General features: G+C 44.8%; 1 protein-coding gene and 1 long non-coding RNA gene across 2 annotated transcripts; one reads left to right on the forward strand and one right to left on the reverse strand.

The window, feature by feature from the left end:
* The first annotated feature begins 26 nt into the window (after positions 1-26).
* TENT5B (terminal nucleotidyltransferase 5B) lies at positions 27-15787 on the forward strand. Its single transcript, XM_079986191.1, has 2 exons — positions 27-547; positions 12335-15787. Exons 1-2 carry the CDS (start codon positions 326-328, stop codon positions 13352-13354), a joined length of 1242 nt encoding a protein of 413 aa, XP_079842317.1. The 5' UTR covers positions 27-325; the 3' UTR covers positions 13355-15787.
* LOC307221767 lies at positions 15186-22917 on the reverse strand. The gene is made up of 2 exons (XR_013841490.1): positions 16068-22917; positions 15186-16033 (listed from the first exon to the last, which is right to left on the reverse strand). It is a non-coding gene; the product is annotated as an uncharacterized lncRNA (long non-coding RNA).
* Between the last annotated feature and the right edge of the window lie 1111 nt (positions 22918-24028).

Here is a 24028-nt window from a genome sequence, read left to right on the forward strand (position 1 = left end):
ACACTTATAGGTATCCGCAGTGCTCGTGTTGCAGGCGCGGCTGGAAGGAGGGGACGGGTCGAAATAGGGACTTGGCAGTTGCACTCGGCGCGGTTACGCCTCCCTTTTCCCCGCCCCCTCCAGTCCCTTCAGATATAGACTTGCTTCTCTCAGCTCCGCAGTGTCGTAGTTGCTGTTGCTGCTGTTTTTCTGCCCGGTCTGGAATTTTCTTTCGGCTTTTTTTTTTATAAAAAAATTAAAAATCAATCCGGTTTGGTTTTCTCGGCGAGTCCGGCCCGTTTTAATTTTCTCCTCCCGCCTCAGCGTTTCTTCTCTTCTTCTCACCATGCGCGCGGCGGGGTCGGCGGCTGCGGTGACGGGCGCCGGGCCCTCGGGCGCTGCTGCGAGCTCGGAGAAGCAGCCGCCCAGCAGCGGCAGGGACGGGCGCTTCAGCGTCCTCGGCTGGGAGCAGGTGAAGCGGCTGGACCACATCCTCGAGGAGGCCGTCCCCATCCACGGCCGCGGCAACTTCCCCACCTTATCGGTGCGGCCGCGCAGGATCGTGCAGGTGAGTGGCAGGACCTGGTGGACCGGGGTGGCCGCGTACTTAATTACCCCCCCCCCAAAAAAGAGGCATTATTAAGAATCGGCACGTTTACACGGGAGTAATCCCCGTTGCCTTCAGCGGACCTGCCTTCTAAGGTTCTGACTCTTTCAGGAGTGAAAACTCTGGAAACAGTCTTAAAGGCACATCTTTGGGCTCTTCTTATTAGGCTATTTAACCTTGCCCGTCTGCCAACAACAGCCGTAAGTTCCTAACAGCAAAGAGAATGCACTGTAATTTAACAATAAAACATGTCATTTAAAAGAGCAGCGGTAAAGCATCGATTACTTTGCAGCAGGACATGCCCAAGATTGCACCCATTCGCCAGGCTTCTTATTGCATGTGATAAAAGTCCACGAGTTTCCCTCCTGACAAAGAACTCAAAGACAAATCTTGTCGCCTGATCTTAGTCATGTTTACTTGAATATAAAACTTGTTGAGTTCAGCGGGTCATACTCCCCAGGAAGTCTCCCTAGGGATGCAGCCTTAATAAGCAACATAGCTGTCAACTGTCATTAGGTCAGTGCAGCCTTCTCTAGCTATTATACAGTGTTAAGTGAACACATTTGACTCATTCTGAACTAGAATATCTGGTATAAAGCCTGTATGTGAGAGGCTGCATACATACCATACATTTAAAGCACATTCTCTCCCCACCCTGAATCCTGGGAACTGTAGTTTATCTCTAACAAAGCTACAATTCCAAGTACCCTTAACAAACTACAGTTCCTTGGATTCTTTGGGAGGGTGTTTAAAATGTACAGTGTGTACTCAGCCTGTCAATTAGAAGAGGAACTAGAAGAGCCTATCTTGGATAACATTATTTATATACTAAAGGGCTCTTCTATGTAGCCATCATTCTTGATTGGAATGGATAGGTGTTTGTATAGCATAATTTTGTAGCCAGTTTAGCTATTGTGGCTCCTGCTGGAAAAGCCAAAGAAGCATATTGGCTGTGAGTACTTAGCCTTATATAGTATATTCTGAGAATGTAAAGCTTTTTGAGTAATTGTGCTAATCCTTCTCATAATCCCCCGTTAAACTAAATGAGCATTAAGTCCATACTGTGGAGAGTAGGCCAGGCTTATATCGAAGCCAAAATTTGGGTGTCTTAATTGACAGCTCAGGCCTTGGCTAGCTGTAGGTTTGACAAAAACTTATTTGGCAGAGAATAGTTCAGAGTATTGTATATGTGCAGTTAGTAATTGCAACAACCTTGATATTGATGCCCCCAATTACAGGTGGGAGCCAAGAATGGTAGATTGCTGCAGTGTTGCACCAGATCTGTAGTTCCTTTAATGAAATACAATTTCTAAGTTCTTAACTGAGTTGAGACTAATAGTCTAAGTGAAATCTTAGAAATGAGGAATGTTAGCTGTGATTGGTAGGATACTAAAAAGTGCCCTGATGCAGTGGGTGGTGGTATTAAGAAATTTATACACTACCCTCTATCAAAAGGCCACAGGATTGTTTACTACATGATAACATAAACGTAATACAAAGACAAGTGTAGGCAGTCTGTGTTTTAGGGTACCCTTCCCTTTGATCCTGTGGATTAGGAATAGGCTCTGTCCCTGAAGCAGAAGGGAATGGAAGACTTTAAAAAAACAAAACAACTCCCATGGGGTAACCATATCCGTCTGTTGCACCAAAAACAAGAGTGACACCTTAAGATTTGTTAGTCCACAGAAGTTTATAGAATATCCAAACTAGCTCTAATCCATGAAATTTTTTGTCATAGTGATCCAAGTCTTTAGGGTGCCATCGCTATGGAGTAGGTGTTGCTGCCTGGGGATGACATTTGAGTTATCAGCTGTGAGGCAACACTCACTTTAACACAGGATTGTATGCTGACAACTGTTCATTGGCCTGTACTAGAGAAGATGGGTTAGTTCGCAGGTGGGAATTCTTGGATCACAGGGTCGGTAGGGCTGCAGCCCATTAACAAAAGTGGCTAGAGAGACAAGAAGGGCAAATACATCTTCTGGCTGTGAATCGGTTGTAAGGAGGGGAAAGAATGAACCGAGGGGGGGGGGGCTGCCTGAAATGAAGGTACTTTCTATGCACAATTTATGTTGAGCTATTTGTGGGACCTAGAGGAAGAGAGGTGGGGAGTGCCACACAGTGCCACCCTCAGATCCCAATAGAAAGAAGTTGGCAAAGTCCTTCCATATTGGAGCAGCTCTTGAGACCTTCCATAGTCTTGCTATGGAAGACTATAGAAGTCTACTATGGAAGACTATACCTTCCATAGTATAAACCCACAATTGTATACTAGGTTAGGTTCAGGTGCCCTATTTTGAAGGCAACCCTGTCCCAAGAAGAGCAGTAATTACTTTAAATAGGGTTGGGAGTATAGGAAGGCGTCGGTCATGGGTGTGCGACTGCAGTGGGTTGTTGGAGAGGCAACCTCAGGCTGGTGAGCAAGAGAGTCGATAGGCTGAGCACAGAGAGCTGGGAGTTGGGCAGAAATAACCCCCTGCTCCTTATTTCCCAATCCCTTCCATGTGTTTCCCTAGCGCCATATTTCTGGCAATGGTGGGTCCCTAGACTTGATTGTCGGGGGTGAGGAAAACTTGCTCTAGGTCCATCCAGATAATTTTGCAGAAAAAGAAACGATTCCTTGAGCAGAACAAAATCCCATTCCATTAGAACATTCTGCTATGGTCCAGGACCACCTTCACACCATACATTTAAAGCACTGTGACGCCGCTTTGAACAGTCATGGCTTCCTCTGAATAATTCTGGGACCTGTAGTTAAGGGTGCTGAGTTGTTAGGCAGCCTTTATTCCCCTCACAGAGCAGTTCTCAGAGTGGTTGAACAAACAATCCCCCTTCGCAGGGACCCCAGGGACCTCTTCAAAGATATGTTAAAGATGTGGAAGGAATGGACAGTTCTTCCCCTTCCCATAGGAACATATAGGAAGTTGCCTTATACTGAGTTAGGCCACTGGTCCATCTGGCTCCATACTGTTTGCACTGACTGGCAGCAGCTCTCCAGGATTCCAGACAGGCTTCTCTCCCAGCCCTACCTGAAGATGCTAGTGATCAAACCTGGAACTTTCTGTAGGTAAAGGTGTTCTGTCACTCAGCTGTGGCCCTTCCCAAAGGATCTGAGGTTGTTTTGTTAAGGGAGTATTCTTTCCGCTGGTAAACAGCTGGCAATACTGCAAAGGCTGAGGGTTAGTGAAAGAACAGTACATTTGTCTAGGAAAGGGGGATGTCACTGCTTCAGAGGTGAAGTTGGTGTCTACAACGCCTGATCTTTCCATTATTTGCAAATTGATGTCAACTGCTGTTGCCAACTGGCAATTGAAACAGAACTAGTGTGTCTGAGGTCAATTCTAAATTGTATTAAATTCGGTATTGTGTTAAACGGAGGTGTTGTATATGACTCCCCGGGGTTCCTTTGGGAGAAAGGGTGTGTTTAGAATCCTCAAAACAGCATTGCCTTGACAGACTGTTTGGTAACGATGCTTGGCAGAAGGGGGTTAAAAAGCAGGCATCCATATACAAAGTGTAAAACCACAAGATTTATAAGGAAACAGAACCGAAAGGCCACAATTGGCAGAGATGCCTCTTATGCCCAGCTGTGTTTGAACAGCTCTTACTCAATATCCTTTGGGGAGGGAAGAAACCAAGGTGTGCAAGGCACTTAGTATCTGCCAAGGGTGGCTCCCTTTACTGGAGGAAGCGTTCATTTAGCTTTCTCATAAAGCATGGGAGGCTTATAGAAGCAATAGGAATTGTTGCCCCTGTGTATGGTTCGCATCTGTAGCGCGGCATCAGCCTCTTTCAAAGGTTAGTGGCTGCCTTCCTCAGTGAAACGAGGGCCCCTTTCACACTAGGTCTTTAGCACACCTGATGCATTACTTCCTCACAATTGGCTGGAAATGAGTCTTCCAATATGGTTCCATGCGGCATTGAATGGTGTGCGAGATTCCCCATTACAATTCTCCAAAACTGTCCCTCCCCACCACAGCAAAAGCACACAGTGCATTGTTGGAACGTAGCCTGAGAGCGGCTAAGAAATAGAAGAAATAAAATTGCTATGCAAGTCTGCTTATATTTTAGTGTGTTAGTGCAGAAATGGAGGTAAGTGCCATCTTTTGAAGCTAATGGAGAATGGACTTGTACTCCTGCTATGATGAGTACAAACAGCCAGTGCAGGCTGAAATCCTACCAAGCAACTGCTTCCCAGCAAAGAGACTTGTAGCATCTTTGAAAACAGACTCACGGGAGCACAGTGGGGAAAGGCCAGCCATGTAGGAGGGTGGGTATTCCCCAGGTGACTCAGTAGTACAAGTCCACATGTGTTGGCTGGTGGTGCAGTTGTGGTGCAGATCAGAAATCTCAAGCCCTGTATAAGACAGAAGAGGAGGAAAAACTTCAGAATGTGATAGTTTGGCAGAGTGATTATCTGGGTTCTTTAGGAAACGAGAGTACATGTCATTTTATCAGAACAGTTGGGTGTGTGTGAGTGAGCAAGCAATCAATCGCCCAAGGTCACTCAGCATTAGATGTCACCATTGACTAGTCTGACTAAAGCAGTTCATGTCAAATGTTGGACCCTGCTCTGATGAGCTTGCATGCTGGCTGGCCCTTCATTTGGCACCCCTCTGTCAGCTTATATGGAGCTTGGAATCTGCTAGCAGAAAATAAATCTGCTGAGGTAGTGATATCTGGTCTCTTGGGCTTGGCTCTGTGCCATCAGGGCTTGGGAGTCTCTAGCTGTAGCGGGAATGGAAAAATCTGTGCAGGTTTCCTAGTCCCTATGGTTGAGAGATGTAGTGGGGCATCTGACTGCAGGAGTTGGGGCCGTTAAAATATTTTCAACTTCTTCCAATGGGTGTGAAGAACATTTTACTTTTTATGGTAAATATTGCAGGTGACCATTATCCAACAGGTCTGCATTTTAAGTAAACTGCACAGAAATGGGTTCTTGGGGTTAATAAAATAGTAAATAAGTTTAAGTAATGGCAGGCAGCACAGATGTGTGTACAAAGACAGGCTCTATAGAGCAGCTTTTCTCAACCTTGGATCCTTAGATGATGTTGGACTGCAGCTCCCATCATTCTTAGCTAGCATGGTCAGTGGTCATGGATGATGGGAGTTGTAGTTCAAGAACATATGGGGAACCCAAGGTTGAGAAAGGTTACTGCAGAGCAGTGATGGCCAAACTTGGCTCTCCAGCTGTTTTGGGACTACAACTCCCATCATCCCTAGCTAACGGGACCCAGTGGTCAGGGGTGATGGGAACTGTAGTCCTAAAACAGCTGGAGGGCCAAGTTTGGCCATCACAGCTGTAGAGCATTTCCATGTGCTTCATCCAAGAAGTGTAGGTTTACACACAAGTGTATTGCACAGCCCTTGTGAGGTAGACTGAGATGAGATAATGGTGACTTGCCCAGTGCCACTTTGCTGAGCACCATGGGTTCAAATCTCTATTTGTTCATATCTGTTTCTACCTGACCAGCTCAACCGAGAATTGCTGTAAAACTGACCTACAAGACAAAACCTGATGATAGGCTATCACATATGGGGGAGGTAGTAATGACAACAATGCTCGTGCCAGATGGACAGATTTTTAATTTTTTTTGCTTTTTTATTGACAATAGATGGTTATTACTGGTCTTTAGTCTTGGATATTATCTTGGTGGCAAAGGTTTAATAACATGGTAGACCAACATGTTCTAGATTCGTAGATACAAACCTGACTTATAGCAGTTTAGCATCAGCTGATATTGCTGGGTTTTTTTTATCTCCAGCACACTTTGACTTGCTTCTGTGCCTTCTGGGTTAATGACAGATTAACCCTACAGGTTTAACAGGCACAAAACAACTTGTTGTCCCCAGCTTTACCTACTAGCTTGGACTTCCTGGAAAGGTAAAACTGTACAACTCCATGTCTAAATATCAAGGTGGATTTTTAGCATTCTAACTGGAACACAGTGCCCTTAAAGTAGGCATCTAAGTACAACACAGTAGCCTGACCTATGGCTGAAATGGGGACAACCGGAGCTAGGTAACTATGCAGTCGCCATTCAGCTGAACCTTACACTCATTTCCAAAGCATGACTGTTTACAATTTTGGCACTTGGCTGCCAAACACTTCCAATCCGCAGAAAGTGAATCTTAGCACATTGTAACACTTCTGGGTGGAAATTGGACTTCGTTTGTACTTGGCAGTTTAACAGGCAGATCTGATAATGGAAGTACATTTCCTTTCTCTCCCTTATGGAGGGCAGTTTCTGCATGTCAAAGCAGAAGTCAGTTGCATGCACAGGGCTGGAGCTGCCGGAGGACTCTGCGCCCTGGTTTGTATGTACCGAAAGTGAATCAAACTGATATGTGCAATTTAACTACAGGCGGTTGTAGTTTGCTTTGATATTTTATAAATTATTATCCTCTTTATCCCAGCCATCCTTCAAGTAGCCAAAGGTTCTCCCTCCACCCCAATTTCATCCAAACTGTTTTGTGATGTAAGTTAGGCTGAGAGAAACTGACCAGCCCCAAGTCACCCCGAAAACTTTTCCTAACCTGGGCTTTGAACCCGGATCTGCCTGAACCACACTGGTTCTTTACATATTCATTTGGCGGGGAGGGGCATGTGTTGGTGCTAACATGTACATGGAAGCAAGGTGGTCTTGGTATACTTGACTTAAGTGAGCATCTGTGTAGAAAGTCGGTACACTGAAATCTCCAACAGTCACAAAACTGTCCGATGCTTGTTGACTCTTCCAATGAAGCTAGATAGCATTGAAGGTTGTTTCCAGTACAGTCCATTTGCCCTGAAATAGCCTGCTCTGCTGTGTGTCATAATTGCCGCAAATTACTAGGGATTTGTTTGTCCGTGAAGTAGCAACAGTGTGCTTAGTAGGCATTAACGTTGCACCAATAAGCTGCTGCATATTCATTTTGTATGGGAGGTGGCTTCATTCCTTTGCAATGACTCACTAATGTAAAATAACTCACATTGGTTTCTGATTTTTTTAAAAAAGCATTGTTATAAAGCTGGCTGCCTTTCACAACATCAGTTATCAGGAGTTGAAGGTCTTCAAGAGGTGCATGCATGCACTCATTAAATGAATTATGTGCATGTTCAAAATGCTGTTAAATTTTTTCAGCAGTCATGATTTTCCTTAAAAATAGCTCAGAAATGCCTTTTCTTTTACTAAAAAAAAGCTAAGCAACTTTTCTGTCTGGATTTTCACTGTTTGAAATAAATAGCAACCCTAAGCAGAATACTGCATTTCATTGAGCTTTTGAATTGTGTACTTCTCATACCCTAAAACTTAAGGTAAAACTGCACTTGCCTAGGTGGACAATAAAGTGTATACGTAGGAAGAGAACATATTGTGAATAGCTTTTATGTGGACTAGACCTGTGTTCCCATGGTGTGGTGCCCATGGACATGTACATGTCTGTGCTGTTTCTAAATTAGCAACGCCAGTCAACAAGGAATGGTTGCACAGAGGCAAAGCAGCTGCAGTGTGACACCTGCAAGGTTTTTCTTTGCGGGACGGCACAAATGATGTGGCAGCTAGTGGAGAAGATTCTGCTGGCAAGGGATAAAGAAGTGCTAATCCAGCATGCTAAAGATTTGGAAGGCAAGCACTGGCATGTAGGAAATGGGCTTGTTTGAGGAGTTCATCTTTATTGGGTATGGGATAGCAGTTGGGAGATAGCAGTAATGCTGATGATGGGATTTTAGCAGACTAGATGTAGAAGGCTGGCATGCTAGAACTGGATGGAGACATCTGGGTTTAGATCAGTAGTTCTAACTGGCCCCACTCCCTCACTGGAAACGAAAACAGCTTTTTTGAATAAAGGGATGGTATGGCCTCTGGGTAGGCAGTTTGCCTTTCTAATCCATTTTGGGTTTGATGCCTTGAGGGAGCATCAGGATTGGTATGTGAAATTGTAGCACAGGCAGTAAATGGTCCTGGCAGCAACTACCCATGCTCTGTATCTGCCTGGTTTCCTTATACAAGCACAAGAAGCAAGAACACAGCACACACTCTCCAGTTCTGTGGAATGATGAAACCGACACACAAGTAAATCCACTTTCTTTGCAGAATTCCAAGACGATACAGAGTAATAGAGATTTGCCTCTTCGAAGTAACTTCCTCCTTTGCAGTAGTAACTTCCTAAACTTACTACTACTTTGTAGTAGTCAAAAGGGAGCCATTTGCCCTGCCTATGAAATGCTCAGAAATCCTGGGGCATGGAACTGGTTGCAATTGGATGACATGCTAAACACACCATGTAACTGGTGGACGTATACCTATGAAATCTAAATAGAATGCTTTTTAGCAGAAATATGCCAGGCTGCAATGTGATTCAAAGTAGCTATCATTTGAGAGTGGGGAAGAAGACAAGTAGAAGTAGAGCACTGAACCAAATGCAACAGTGCAGTTTCTATTGAATGCAAATAGAGGCCTGTGAAGGTGGTATCTGATTATGTATAATGCGCTGCAATTTAAGTTAATCTATTGATTGGCTAGAAAGAAACTGCAAGCCTGAGTTGTTCAAGCTCTTATTTAGGCAGATGGGTTGGGGCAAAGCACCCTGTTTTAGGCAGGTCACAGCCAATTTTGTAAAAGCTTTTGCACATGTTTCCAATAAGTATATAACCTACTTAACCACTCAATAGAACTTGCATGGCATTTACATATTTTACAAAAGATGTTGCCCAGGTCATTTGGAAGACACGTCACTAAACAACTGCATCCGTCCAGCAATTCCATCATCTAGCAGAAAGGGTAGCATAGCACTTTTCTGTGGCTGCATTTGCACACTGTGCTAAACCATCGGTCTACTCTGAATGGGCAGGTGGTTCTTGCTCCACTCCTTGAAAAGGCAACAAGCCACAATTCTGGCATTCAAACCCAGGAGTCATGATTTGTTTTGCTCTAAAGAAGCCACATTCTGAAGCCAAAGTTTGTTGGCTTTATCAATCATGGATGGCCTGAGCAACGCAAGAAACTTAGCCCCTGGACCTTGGTTTGATGCTCCGGCTAAGGGAAGACTGAAGCTAGAGCCATCTTTATGGTTTACTACAATGTACAAACAGGGCCAATTTGATCCAACTAGTTTCATTCAATTCTAGAAAGTGAATTTGTCAAAAGTGGCAGCACTGGGGGTACCCTTCGGAGTAGACATACCTCTGTTTGGCTTCAAACAGAGGTTTTAAGAAGGGCCTTTTGTTGCCCATCTATTTAAACCAGAGTGGTTGGGGCAACTCAGTCAGATGGGTGGAGTATAAGCAATAAAAATATTATTATTATTATTATTATTATTATTATTATTATTATATTTTATTATAGATGGCATGTGTCTGCCCACACATCTTTTTCTGTTTTAAGAAACATCACACCCATGTAGCTTTCAGCAATGCTACTTTGGCATTAAAGGGCTGATGTTTTTAAAGGGAAGCCAGTGCTTTTTAAAAACAAAACAAAAAGATCCCTAGCAGCACACTCAAACAGCTCCCGGCAGTTTTCTGTAAACAGAAAGGCGAATGACTCTGACCAGATAAACATTAGTCAGTCTCAGATGCAGAGCTTGCCAGTCTTGAGCAAGTAACCTAAAAAGGCAGTCAGTTCTGTGAATGCTTGATGTGTGTAGCCTTTAAACCAAAAGAGGTAAGGAACACTGGATGAAAAGGCAGCTGAATAAGCTGCTGTGTCTGGCCTACCAAGTGGGTAGGTGGCAACACAGTAGCTCTATATACAGACCCGTGTTCCCAAAAAGAAGGCAAGCAGCCCTCTTCTGTTAGCTTCTGCCAACAAGCAGCCCAAATTGTTGCTAGATAAATGAGAGCTTGCCTACCGCACAGCTTTCTTCTTTTCATAATCCAAACTGAAGTGTGCCTGTTCATTTTTAAATTATTTTTTTGCTATTTTACAACCGCCAGGGGCGCATCACATTTGTTGGGGATAAAAGTAATAAAGTTACCAACTTCCTTAACATGAAAATTCCCCAAATTCCTTCATATTAAACCCCCCCCCCCATACACAATTAAGATAGCTTTTTTCCTAATATACCTGAAAGCAAAGTCTTCTCTTCCCTGCTGCATATTTGAAGGTTTGACTAAGCTGTACTCGTAGGCTAAATTCTGCTGCTAGGTTTATGAATCCTGTGTTTATTTTTTAAAAAATAAATAAATGCATAATTTCAACATATAAATGCCTCCAAGATAAATTATATTTGCCTCCAGCCTTTGTCTGGATGATGAAGGGTACACTTTGTATGGTTCAGCTACCCTTTCAATACTTGCAAATACCTGGTTGTACTTGGCCTACATGTTTGGTGCAGGCATACTGAAGTTACGGTGACTTACTCTGGAAGATCCACTAACAGACTGGGGGCGTGGTTTATTTCCCCTTTGGTATATTTCAGGCAGGTCCAACAGGTAGATTGTGATCTACCGGTAGATCACTGGATGTCTGCCCTGCACCCCAAAAATATGGGGCTTTCCCCTTAGATTGGCTTCATGTTGGCACGTTAAATCTCTAAAATGGGAGTGGAGAACCTTTGGCTCTCCAGATGTTACTGAGCTACAACTCCCATCATCCCTGACCACTCTTGCTGGCGCTGATGGGAGTTGTAGTTCAGCAGCCTCTGGAGAGGCCAAAGGTGCTCAAAAATTACACAGCCTGGAAACCCAAGACTCTGGTTAGGTTCATATGGCAGTTCTTTTGCTATAGAGCCCTGGTAAGAGCAGCTCCAGAAATGAACAAAAGCACCACCAATATTTTTAGGCACCTTGTGCCAGTTAGACGTGTTTGGTGCTGTAGGCTCCTCCCTTGGCTCTTAATCTTGCCATTTTGCACGCCAGATGAAAGTTCTAGGATACTCTTGGCTTAAGAATAAAGGCTGTAGGAGGAGGCATGGTTTCCTGCATTGAACTTGTCCAGGCAGCTGCTGCTTTAGGGTGGGGATCAGCAACAGATCTCCAGCTCCCAACATGGAATGCCTGAACAGCAGTGCTCATGTAAGCCCATTTGTGCTCCGAAGCCTATTTGAGGTCAAACAAGATGCAATGTCAGCAGATAGGTGATCTTCCAGGTTTTTTGGTTTTTTGTTCAATGGAATAGTCGCTTGGGTAGGTGTAAACCCTTCCCATGTCACTCCCTAGTTTGAAATTGCTCTGCCAAAGCAACTCGCCCCTGGAAACATATAGGTACCTATGGCCTGGGTTCCCCTCTGAGTCACAGAGCCACTTTGTGGTGGTGTTGGCACATTGGAAAAGGCTGAATGGCTAGTAGAAGCAGCATGGTTACCATCAGACCTGTGGCCCCTGCTGCTGCTGAACTACTTTTAAAACCAAAAGATATGATCGCTGATCTCCTGATCTAGTTGCATCCATGGAAACTAAAGGTTGTATCCTAAGTAGCATTAAGCAACTCATTTAATCAGTACATGGATTTCTCCTTGCACGATGGATGCCTCCCCCCAGCGCCCCTTGAATGTGTTTTAGGAGTTCCCCACCATGACCACCCTTTGGAGCAGATTTGGGGAGTGTGTTGGGCCATGTGCAGAGGACTGAGAGGAGGGAAGTTGCATTGCATGAGCGGAAATTCTGGTATTGATGGGATGTGTTGGATATGCCCCACGTCTTGCATTTAGCCCTTATGTTAACGTACTCACACAGGTCACCGATTTAAACACACCAGCTGATGTTTGCTTAGGCCATTTAAAGTTTCCTCCCATACTTACAGCAATGTGCTTTTCCCCGTGTTGTAGGTGGTCCGTAGCCGTCTGGAGAAGCAGGGAATTGCAGTCCACAACGTGAGGTTGAATGGCTCGGCCGCAAGCCACGTGCTCCATCAGGACAGCGGTCTGGGGTATAAAGATCTGGACCTCATTTTTGGTGTAGACTTGAAGAGTGAGGACGTCTTCCAGCTAGTGAAAGATGTAGTGATGGACTGTCTGTTGGACTTCCTCCCGGAAGGGGTAAATAAAGATAAGATCACTCCTATGACGCTAAAGGAGGCCTATGTGCAGAAGCTAGTGAAAGTGTGCAATGAAACAGACCGCTGGAGCCTTATTTCACTTTCAAACAACAGCGGGAAGAACGTGGAGCTCAAATTTGTAGACACTCTCCGGCGGCAGTTTGAGTTCAGCGTAGATTCCTTCCAGATAATATTGGACTCACTGTTGCTTTTTGGAGAGTGCTCAGAGAACCCGATGTCTGCAAACTTCCACCCGACAGTCACCGGGGAGAGCATGTACGGGGACTTTGAGGAGGCAATGGACCACCTGAGGAACCGTATCATTGCCACCAGGAATCCGGAGGAGATCAGAGGTGGTGGGCTTCTGAAGTACTGCAACCTCCTGGTGAGGGGATTTAAGCCCAAATCGGAAGTAGACATGAAGGCACTACAGAGATACATGTGCTCCAGGTTTTTTATAGACTTTCCTGACATTGGGGAGCAGCAGCGGAAGCTGGAGTCTTACCTTCAGAGCCACTTTGTTGGGATGGAGAGCAAGCGGTACGATTGCCTGATGACCCTTCACAGGGTGGTGAATGAGAGTACGGTGTGCCTGATGGGACACGAGAGGAGGCAGACGCTGAACCTCATTGCCATGTTGGCTGTGAGGGTCCTGGCTGAGCAGAACATAATCCCGACTGTCACGAACGTGACCTGCTATTATCAGCCAGCCCCTTACGCCAGCGAAGTAAACGTAAACTACTATGTAACCCACATGCAACCTCTGCTGCCTTGCAGTCACTCCTACCCAACTTGGCTTCCCTGCAACTAACCACTGACATTGCTCCAATCCTTGTTCTCTGGGAAGCAGAGGCTGTACAATTCAGAAGAAAAATGGGTCTCTTGCTCAAAGTGTCTTCCTCCTACATAGGAACAAAGTCTGCTGTATATTGTGGGCAATTGTGCAGTGTTATGAGTAGTTACCAGAGATGTTTACAGTAAGAAAATGATTGAGTTTATGTATGAGGTGGATGGATAGGATTAGGTTAAGAAAGCAGAGCTGCACTACCTGAGATGCAAGCTGATTTTCTTTCTTTAGTACACGAAGCATTAAGGGCTGTGCAGACTCTGTTTCTGAAGATATGCCAGAGTGGCCGATTCCTTTTAGGGGACCAAAGAAATCCTATTCAAGTGCCTGCAACCAAAAAAAAAAAAAAAAGAAAGAAAAGAAAAAAGAAAAAAAAGCACTGTACTTTAATTTTTTTTGTAGGGGGTAGAACTCCCTGTTAGTAGTTCAGTTTGGGATGCCTGCGATGAATATTGGGGGAGTTTGGGGGTCGCTTGATCATTTCTGTTGAGGGAACCGAAGTGGGCCGGGGGCTTGTAAAAGGAGCCAGTGTACCATGGCTTGCTGCCCCGATGGACCAGCTGTATTTATTATCAGTCAGAGGAGAGCTGTGGGGTAGGGTGGGGGCGGGGCAAGAGAATGGGGTTGGATTCACAGCAGCAGATGTTTTGACAGATGATCATGAACACTAAAAGAATGGGAACCTGCCCCCAAAGTATTACTCTTACTCAATGTGCCGTGCCAAAAACCCCCTAAGATGTGACTTTCTGAAGGAAAGGATCTAGATTAGTGTTTGCTGTATCAGTAACATCAGGGGAACGAGCAGGTATGGGAGTTCAGCATGATATTAAAATGGCTGGCTAACTTTTATTAGGAGTTTAAATGAGCTGCACACAGTGCACCAACATGGGCAGAGAAGTCTGTTCATTTTAGTAGTTGCAGAGCTGAGGTTCAATCTTGATCCAGATGCCCTGGTCCTCTTAGTGAAGGGCAACAGCTGCCAACATCATCCATAGGTTCTGAAAGCTGCTCTTCTTCTTTCTGGAGGCCTGTGTGCAGCTGCTTGGCTCCATGTGGAAAAAGATTCCCAAGTTCTGGTAATTTGGTGTTAACAGTGGAAAGGCGGTGGGAGAGAGCTGTTGGTAGCCAAATTTCTGAACCCAAGAGCCTCTTGGTGTCTTGTTCAAATGCAATAGGAAGAGTCAATACAGAGGCCGCCAGCTGTTGGACCACAACTCCCATTAACTTCAGCTAGCATGGCTTATTGACTGAGTAGTGATGGGAGTTGGTCCAGAAACATCTAGAAAGCACCGTGTTGCCTACACCTGAAATACACAAGCTTTTGAAGTAGTTACTTGCACAGCACAGTAGTTCTTTTTACTGATGTTTTTGGATTGCCTGCCAGTTCCTTGTGCAATGTGTCAGTTCAGGTTGTTGTTTTTATGCTTTTTTAGGAAGCTGAGGCAAAGATTGCTAGCTTTTTGGGTAGACCTGCTTTTTTTGAAAGGGCTACAAGAAGATGCTTCATGGTGCATCCTTGAAGGGCGACTGACTTACTAATCTGTTTCTTTGCAGTAAAGCTGTACCACATTTGGGCAGGCTGAAAAAAAATTGAAATAAAATATCATACTTGGATTGTGTCTAGGTAAAATTCTGCCTCTTCCTGGGAAACATGAGCTAGTCTGGCAAGACCAAGCTGGGCTGTTTGTTTGTTTTAAAAGTCTGCTGCCATGTTGTTTGCTTCTGTCTTGTCACGACTCTGACTGGCTGAGAAGGCACAATTGCTCATCTTTTAAGAGGTCCAATACTATGTAAGTGAAGAGTTCCCCTGAAAAATAAACGGCTCTCAAAGACATTTCCTTTATGTACAGTAAATCCTTCCATGCTCCAAGATGTGTGTGGCTGCAGGGTCTAATGTAAGGGGCTTCACCAGGTTATTCCTCTTTCACTTGAGGAAAGGGCTTCTTCTCGATTATCTCCTTTTTGACAGCTTTCAGTACTTCACGTTTAAAAGGGGAGAAGTGGTTTCGCACTAAAGGAGCACAGCTGATTAGCAGCACTTTTTGGCAGAATTGTGAATGAGAAGCCTAAGTGGTAGACCTGCCTCGTTTAAGCAAACGAACTTTCCCCTCCAATCCAAGGGCTTGCTGGAGAAATTTAAAGAAAATTTGCACTTTTTGTGGTGTGCGAATGCGTGGTGAAATTCTCACAAATGGCTGCATCAAACAAATGCTGTGATCCTGCTGTTTCTTTGTATGCGTGGGGGTATCTGAAAGATTCGAAGAGTGTAACACTTTGGCACTTCCAGTCTTGCGTTTGAATGTGTTCTGCAGCTATTGAACCTGTCATGCGGTAGGCCTGACGTAACTTGCTAGATTCTTTAGAATCTGTCACCATAAATAAATACAATGTATTGAACTCTTTTGGGTTATTCTTCTTACTTGATTGCACGACGGTGCCATGACCACTTGCCACCCTTCTGCCCTTTGAGATGACTCGTCTGAAAGAAGGCAGAATTGGGCAAAAAGAGATCGTGAGCATTCCTGTCCCCTGAGTTGGCTTTCAAATTGCTACCCCATCTTCTGCCAAATATCTTCCCAGGCATTTCAAAAACAATGGCTGGCACCTCACCAGTTGTATTACACCGGGACTGATGGCAGCCACCTTAACGAAGAAGGCAGAGAGTAATTACAAGCACTCAGTGCACATATAGGCCCCCCTTTTAACTTAAGTTGGTAGAATGAATGTTTCTACCTGTGCTCCATTAACTGCCAGGCATACTGCTTATAATGAAGGCTTGTTTAAGTCTGTTCCTGGAGTGAGTGACTGGTCAGGGGTGGAAGCAGAGTTTAAAGGAGCTTTTCCTCCAGCCTGGGTCCCCATGAAGACTATCAGACTCCAACTCCCATCAGCCTCTGAGAATAGAAGTTCTGCATCATATGGAGGGCAACAAGCTGGAGAAAGCGGACTTAATTGTGGCGAGAGCAATTCATTGAGAAACCTTGATCCACGAGATGAAGGCCAAATTAGCTTGAGGCTAAGTGTTGCATAAGCAAGCCATTAAACTCAGCTGGATTTGGGAACCTTGGGAACACCAAGTGGTGTTGAACTACAGCTCCCATCAGCCACAGCAAGCATGGCTGATTGCCTGGGATTATGAGCGTTGTAGCTGAGCAATATCTGGTTCCCCACACCTGAGCTAGAAAACCCCCAACCTGGTGCCTGCTAGGTATTGTTTTATCTCCTGACTTCTATCAGCCCTAGATAGCATGGTCAGGAGTAGATGAGCATTGTCAAATACTGTAAGGAACCAGGTTAGGGAAAGCTGAGCTGGATTACAAGAGAGATAATGTTTCTTACTTTGGCTGGAAATTGCAGTCTAATATCAGAATTAGAGTGGGGTGGATACATGGGCTCAGGCAACGTAAAATTTAGCAGCCTTCATGTACTGCCCTAGTTCTGTGTCAGCAATCAATGTGCAGCTCACTGGGAGAATTCAAGGCAGAACTAAGACCTCCTTGTGTTAGGACACATTACCCTTATGCATAGTATGCCTTTGGTTTCTCCCTACCAAGTTTTTCTCTTTTGCTATTCCAGTTGCATTATCTTTCCTGTCCATTATTTTCCGCAGTTGGCAGTTGTCTCTTTTAATCTGACTAGAGCAGCACAAAACACCTGACCTGGTTGGCTTTTTCCATTGTTTAGCCTGATCTGTTTGAACAAAAGGATGCTGGTAGAAAACACTAGGTTTGATCTGAAAAGAGGCTTTCAATTTTTTTTTAGTGTCTGATCTTTAAAAAAAAATGAAATAAAAAATATATATTTTCTCAGAAGGTGGTCTGTCATTTCTTGGATAAGCAGAATACAAAAATGCTAAAAGGCAATGGTTTATCAATGCCTATAAGCTCATTACTGGCCTGTCAGTTTGTCTTAACAATCAAAGCTGAGACACTTCACTAGATCCCCAGAAAATATAATGGTAACTTATTTCAGAGAAGCAATGCTGTATTGTTTTTAACACTTGCTTGGAAGCAGCCCAGAGTGGCTGGGGAAACTCAGCCAGATGGGCGGGGTATGAATAATAAATTATTATTATTGAGTTGATAGCACTGTTTTTAATACTTACTTACTTGGGGAATGGGGAGTCAGATGAGATTTTTTTTTAGACATTCTGCTTTCAGTAGAGAGCCAGTGTAAGGTAGCACTTAGCTTTGGAGTAAGACCTGGAAGACCAGGGTTCGAATCCCCACTCGGCCATGGAGCTCTCTGGGAGACCTTTGGTCACTGTCTCAGCCTAACCTGCCTCATAGAGTTATTGTGGGGATTAAATGAGGAGGGGGTGAACCATGTGTGCCACCTTAAGCTCCTTTGAGGGGAAAAGGTGGGATATAAATGCAATGAATACATAATTCTGTTGGGGTAAAGTGCATCTTAAATAGGACTTTTGGACAAACACAGCTTTGGATTTATCCCCACTTACCTTTTGTCCTCTTTCCAGACTCAGGTCCACGTTTCAAACTGTCAGAACACCCTTTTTTCCCCTCATGAAAACCTGTTCTTTAGCTCTCAATCAGAGCAAACAGCAATTTGGGTTTTCTGTGGGTTGCCATTTGCTCCATCGCAACATTAAAGAGTGGGTTTTGTGGGGGAAGCTCTGGATAGGGAAAACCGTGCTCATACACAGAGCTTTAAAGCATGAACTCTGCATGGAAAGAGCAGAGGAAAAGTATGAATAAGCCCCATATTTTGCCCTTTGATATCTAGCAGCTCATTGCCTGCTGCTTTCCACTTGGAATTTCAGGACAGGGTTGGTATCACAATTGGCAATTCAGGGTTTTCCAGTATCTGCTTTCAGAAGTGGTTCATAAAGAAATTTGTTGGGCCTGCCTGCTGTGAAGCTATCTTCATGTGAGCCAGGATGTGGACTTGGAGCAGGAATAGCTGTGTTTGAGCTGGTTTACTTCATTGAAGCTTACCTTTGGACTTCTCAGCTCAGCCTGCCACACAGGGGTGTTGTGGGAGTAAGATGCAAGGGCAAACCTTCCTTGGAGATTGGATGGCCAGCTGTCATGGATGCTTTAGCTGGGATTCCTGCATTGCAGGCGGTTGGGCTAGATGACCCTTCGGTCCCTTCCAGCTGTAAGATTCTATGATGTGTGTCACTCTGAGCTCCCTGGAAGAAAGGAGCATTGTCATGCATTAACATGCCATTGAATAATGTCTGTCTGTTTCTCTCTCTCTCTCTGCATTTTGCACAAACATACCTATTTCCCCCTCTCAAAAGTCTCTGGGCTTGGCTGTTTGTTTTTCTAGGAATGTGGAATCTCTGCATCTTCAGATGTAGTTAGACTACAGCTCCCTTGGCTTGGCCATGCTGCCTGGAGCTACCAGGGGTTGGGAAACCACAAATATCTGGAGGACAAATGGACTGTCAGGAGAGAGATTAAACTACATTTATACTTTGTCTTTCTCATGAGGACTTCTGCTGATCTTACATGACACAGAGATGGGATCTGTCCCTGCCAAAATATAAAGCCCTGGGGACCTAAGCTCCCTGGCTCTACCCTTTCTTGATGGGCAGAGTAACAGCATAGCAGAAAATCCCTCCAGGGTGATATATTAGGCAGGGACACTGAGGACATGTTCATAGGGAGGTTGGTCTGGAGCACTATGACATAGACAGCGTGACTTGGCCTGTGGCAGCAAAAAAGGCTAGTTCTGCCCATACCTCTTGGCATTTTCAGATCATGAGTTCTGGCCTGGGAATGGCAGGTAGATTCCCAGTCTACCCCCACTATTCTGTAAGAACACTTAGCTCTTAATTGGAGGCTTGCTTTGACTCAGTATAAATCTAGCTCAGTTTTATTTACACTGAGAATGGGGAACTTGTAGCCCATCAAATGCTCCTGGACTACAACTCACGCCATCTTTTACCAGTGGCCATGTTGGCCGAGGCTGACGGGAAATGGAGTCTAGCAACATCTAGAAGACCACAAGCTCCCCATCCCTGGTTTACATTGTCTGGTTATGGTCTCCAGTGTTTCAGGCAGGGGTGTCTGTCTCTTTCTCTGCCCTACCCCAGGCTGAACGCAGAACATTTCACAAGGAAAGCAGGTGTTCGGCCACTGAGCCACAGTCCTTCCTTCTGGGTCCCATGGGGACTGCATTTAGACTGAACAAGCTGGACCCATCCTGTAGTCACCCCATCCATCACTTTATGTGCTAGTAGGGTGAGAGAAGCAGTGTGGACTGGGCTGCAAGGACCAGATATACTCCAAACTCCAAACAAAGGCTCTCATAACATGCTCTCAAGTGCTAGACTAGGCCACTGTAATGCACTCCCTTAAAGAGCTGAGGCGCTTCAGCTGACACAGCATGTAGCTGGCAGGTTGCTTGAGGAGGCCTGGCATTCAAATCATGTTGCACCAGTTCTGTCCAGTGGTGTCGGTTGCCCAATCATTTTCAGGCTCGATGCAAAGTGCAACTTAATAAAGTGAGCAAACGTTTCGTACTACAGTAGTTAACAACACAGTTTTGTAGGGACCTAGTGTCCACAGAAGAAAAATAAATCATAATGCTCGGCTTAGAATCATAGAATTTTTGAGTTGGAAGGGACCCTGAGGATCATAGTCAAATAATTAGGGTTGCCATATGTCCTCCTTTTCTGGGACACGTTCTCTTTTTCATGCGTCCTAGCGATCCAAAGTTAAAAGTAGAAGTCGGCAAATGCGTCCTCTTTTTTTGCTGTTCAAAATATGTCAACCCACAGGTGACACATTTTCAGTTTTATTTTCCTCATCCATTTAAAAACAGCTATCCGTGATTAATCAATACATGTCAAGACAGCTTGTGCTATAGCAATTTAAACAACATTGCCAAGGAATCCAACCCACAAAGCTGCAGCAAATATAGCAGGCCATTCTGTGCTCATTGCATTGCCAACTTTGCACTCTCGGTTCCAATAGGGACCCCACAGGTCTGTGCCAGGGCTGGCCAGCTTGTGGCTCTCCTGTTGATGCTGGACTCCCAACTCCCATCCACCCCAGCTAGCACAGCCAATGGCCAGGGATGATGTGGGGGCTGTAGTTCAATGCTACTCCGAGGGAAAGACCTCTGTTGACACCGTTCCTTCTCACAATGCAATCACGGCTGCTGCTGTCATGACAGGCGGAGAGGGCAGGGCACACGGGTGATCAGACAAGTCACATGTGATGCTCACTCGAAAGTCGTAGCTTGGGCCAGGTTTCCACTATCGATTCCGATGGGCCCCATGTGGGCGGAACGGCTGCGAGACAGATTGCAGCACCTCAAGCCGAGACCGGTGCAGTATAGGTAGAGCTGGTGCTGACGCCGTTCCTTTGAACAATGCAACCCCGCCACTGCTGCCATCATGCCAGTCTGCTATGCAGACAGGAGTGGAGAGGGTGGGACGCAACAAATGGCGATGAGACAAGTCACTGCCTCGTGGACCCACACCCAGTGAGCAACAGCTCCATTGTGCTTGCCTGGTGTGTCATCCAGCTGCAATGCTTTAAAAGGAATTGCTCTTAAAACATTCACAAGGTGATTTTCAAATGTCAGGGCACCAGTGAAACCTGAGAGATGCACTTTCCTTGTTAAATAGATAGGCATGTCCCAGCCAAATAGCTCCAGTCAGCAGTTAGATAAAATCTCATTATGTGTTTTCCTGCTTTGCTGAAATGTCTTTGTTATCTTATTAACGCTCATCATTTCTCTGCTTCCTTTGCAGAGTCTGGAATTTCTGAGGGCAAAACAATCCCATCTAAAATACGTTTTTGTGGGGGTGGGGTAGGGTGGATATTGAACCAATATTTTAATATCGCAATGACAAAAGCACGCAAACCCGTGGGGAGGGGAGATCCATTTTTTAATTTAAAAAAACCTCTCTAATTATTTCCCTACAGATGGGAAATTACCTCCACCCACCCACAATTTTTGGAAAATCCAATGCTTGGCAAGGGACACTAGGGTGGCTATTTAAACATCAACCCAAAAAGGACAAAGTTACAGATTTGCCTTAAGAATGCATGTGCAAATTTATACAGACAGGTACAAATTTTGGGAAATAATTTTTATAATTTAAATTGAAATACAATCCATGTCACAGTAGCGAGGAAGACTGTCCCCAGGTGAGCTGCATGTGCCTGCTCTGTCTGCTGCCCAGGTGCTGTTAACTGTTGATTGGCAATTTTAAGATCCCTCCCGCTCTCCTCCTTGTTAATACTCTTTGCCTTCAAATCAGACTTGGACCAGACAGCCTTTCAAATAGTTAACTCTTTCAAACAGAGCATGGGTGGGAAAGCTTTTTGGCCTAGCAGGCCAGATCTTTACCTATCCCTTTGGTTCAACTTAGATGGGTGAGTGGGACAACCCACCTATCAACCATCTGGTATCATAGGGAGCTTAAGTGATTGGCAGGTCAATGGTACTGCCCACTTGTTGCAGCTGGCCAGTGAGGGTGAGGATAATGACTCCCCACCCAACAGCTGATGAGTGGGGAGTTCAGTCCTGCTTGGGGACTCCCCAGCAGCCAATCCAACTGCTTCTCTACCTGCCCCATACCTGACATCACATATGATGTAAGGTATGGAGCAGGTGGGTGTGGTTTGGAGGAAATGGCATAGCAAGCTAAATGAGGAGGCCTCACAGGCCAAATTTGGCCTGGGGCCCAGAGGTTCCCTACCCTTGAAACAGAGAACTGTCCTTTGACAACCCTTCAAATAAAGGACTGCCCTCTTTTTAGTAGGATATACAGCCATCTCAGGCTATGCAGATCTCTGGAGCAGTGCCAGATTTACGTATAAGCTAAACAAGCTTAGGGCCCCACTCTCTTGGGGCCCCCAAAAAAAATTAAAGGAAAAAAACTGGATGTATATTTTCAGAATATAAGATAAAAAACAAAATAAAACCTACATACAGCAACAGTGTTTTGTGTTGTGTAGGCTCCTATGATGTAAGTAATGGGCCCCGCCTGCTAGCCTGCTCCCTAAAATATCACTGGTTTGCTCATTTCTATATATAGGGTGCCTATATTCTGCATGGACTGGTTGCATGGCAATATGGAGAATGCAGCTGCAGACTGCAGTGCAGCACAGTTGAATGTAGGTCAAGCTGTTGTACCTGTTATCTAATATTAAAGAGTGCTTGTAGACTGATCAGGCAGCATAGACTAAGGGGAAGAGTCTTATACCTACTGATTGATTTCATGTAATACATAATTTATTTATTTTGATCCGATTATGGCTTTAGATACCTATTAGGTCTATAAATTATCATATAGCTTATATTCAGCACAAAAAAGTGACAATTTGTTGTTGACAAAGGACTGCTGGACATATAAAGGGCCCCATTACCTTCAGTAGCTTAGGGCCTCATCAAACCTAAATCCAGCACTGCGCTGAAGGGCTGAAAGCCAATATCCCCAAACTCTCTTTGTGCTGCAAACACATACCCAGACAGTTACACTGTTATTTGCCAGCTATATCCTATGTTAGGAGAATTTCACTTCAATTTGCCGGGGATGTTCAGTGGGTGCCCTTTATGGGGGCTGATTTTTTTTAAAAAATATGGTTTCTAGATGCAGAGATCATTCCTGGAATGAGAGAACCATTTGGGACAGACCCCCATCCCCCAAACTAAGGTTGGGCCTTTAAAGTCTGTGCATAAAAAAAGAAAATCAGAGGGGCATGTGAGGAGGTGTGAAGAGAGCTTGCTATGAACCCTGGAAGCTTTTTCCTTATCTTTGAGGTTCTGATGTGGGTTAGTGAACTCCTGTCTGTAATGAGGGTGCTTGTTGCTCTCCTCTGCTATAATATTCTACTTAGATTTTTATTTTATTTATTTTTTTAAAAAAGAAGTTCCACTGTGTTCCAAAGGCTGAGGACAGTTTACACTTTGACAACAATTCTCCCCCTTCCATCCTGCCGACACGAAGCATCTACCATGCTTCACAGTTTCACAAAGTGCAAAATAATAAGACCCCCCCCCAAAAAAAACCCTGTAGAAACTACCCAAGATTAATCTTCCCTTCCAGTTATTAGAACAGAAGAAGAGCTCTGCCGGGTTAGGTCAAAGGCCCATCTAGTCCAGCACTCTGTTCTCAATCAGATACCCATGGGAAGCCAGCAAGCAGTCTTGCCACCTGCAATTCCCAGAAAATGCATGCTGACTCCAGCAGTGGAAGTAGACCGTAGCTATCTGTTCTGTTGGTTCTGTTCTACTTACTGCATTTTTATCCCACCTTCCTGCAAGGAGCTACACATAGTTCTATTCCTCTCCGTTTTATCCTCACAACAACCCTGCGAGGTAGGTAGGCTGAGAGGTGGTGATTGGCCCAAAGTCACCCAGTAAGCTTAAAGATGGGGTATGGATTTGAACTTGGGTCTCCTAGGTCCTAGTCCAACAATCCACACCACACTGGCTATCACGGCTCGTCCCCTCACTTCACTCCCAAGGACATTACCTCCACATCCCTTTGTCTCTACACTGGGGCAGACCCTATCCAAAGCCCTAGATTCCTCTCTTTCACAGAGCTCACCTGTTTATTGAGCATCTATCCTACTGGTTTGAGCAGAGGTTGGGCAACTTCCTTTGAATGGACCCCACACTTCCTAGTGGTTTTCCCTGTTACTATCCTTC

Source organism: Podarcis cretensis (assembly GCF_951804945.1).
Source record: "Podarcis cretensis genome assembly, chromosome: 8".
NCBI classification, from domain to species: Eukaryota; Metazoa; Chordata; class Lepidosauria; order Squamata; family Lacertidae; genus Podarcis; species Podarcis cretensis.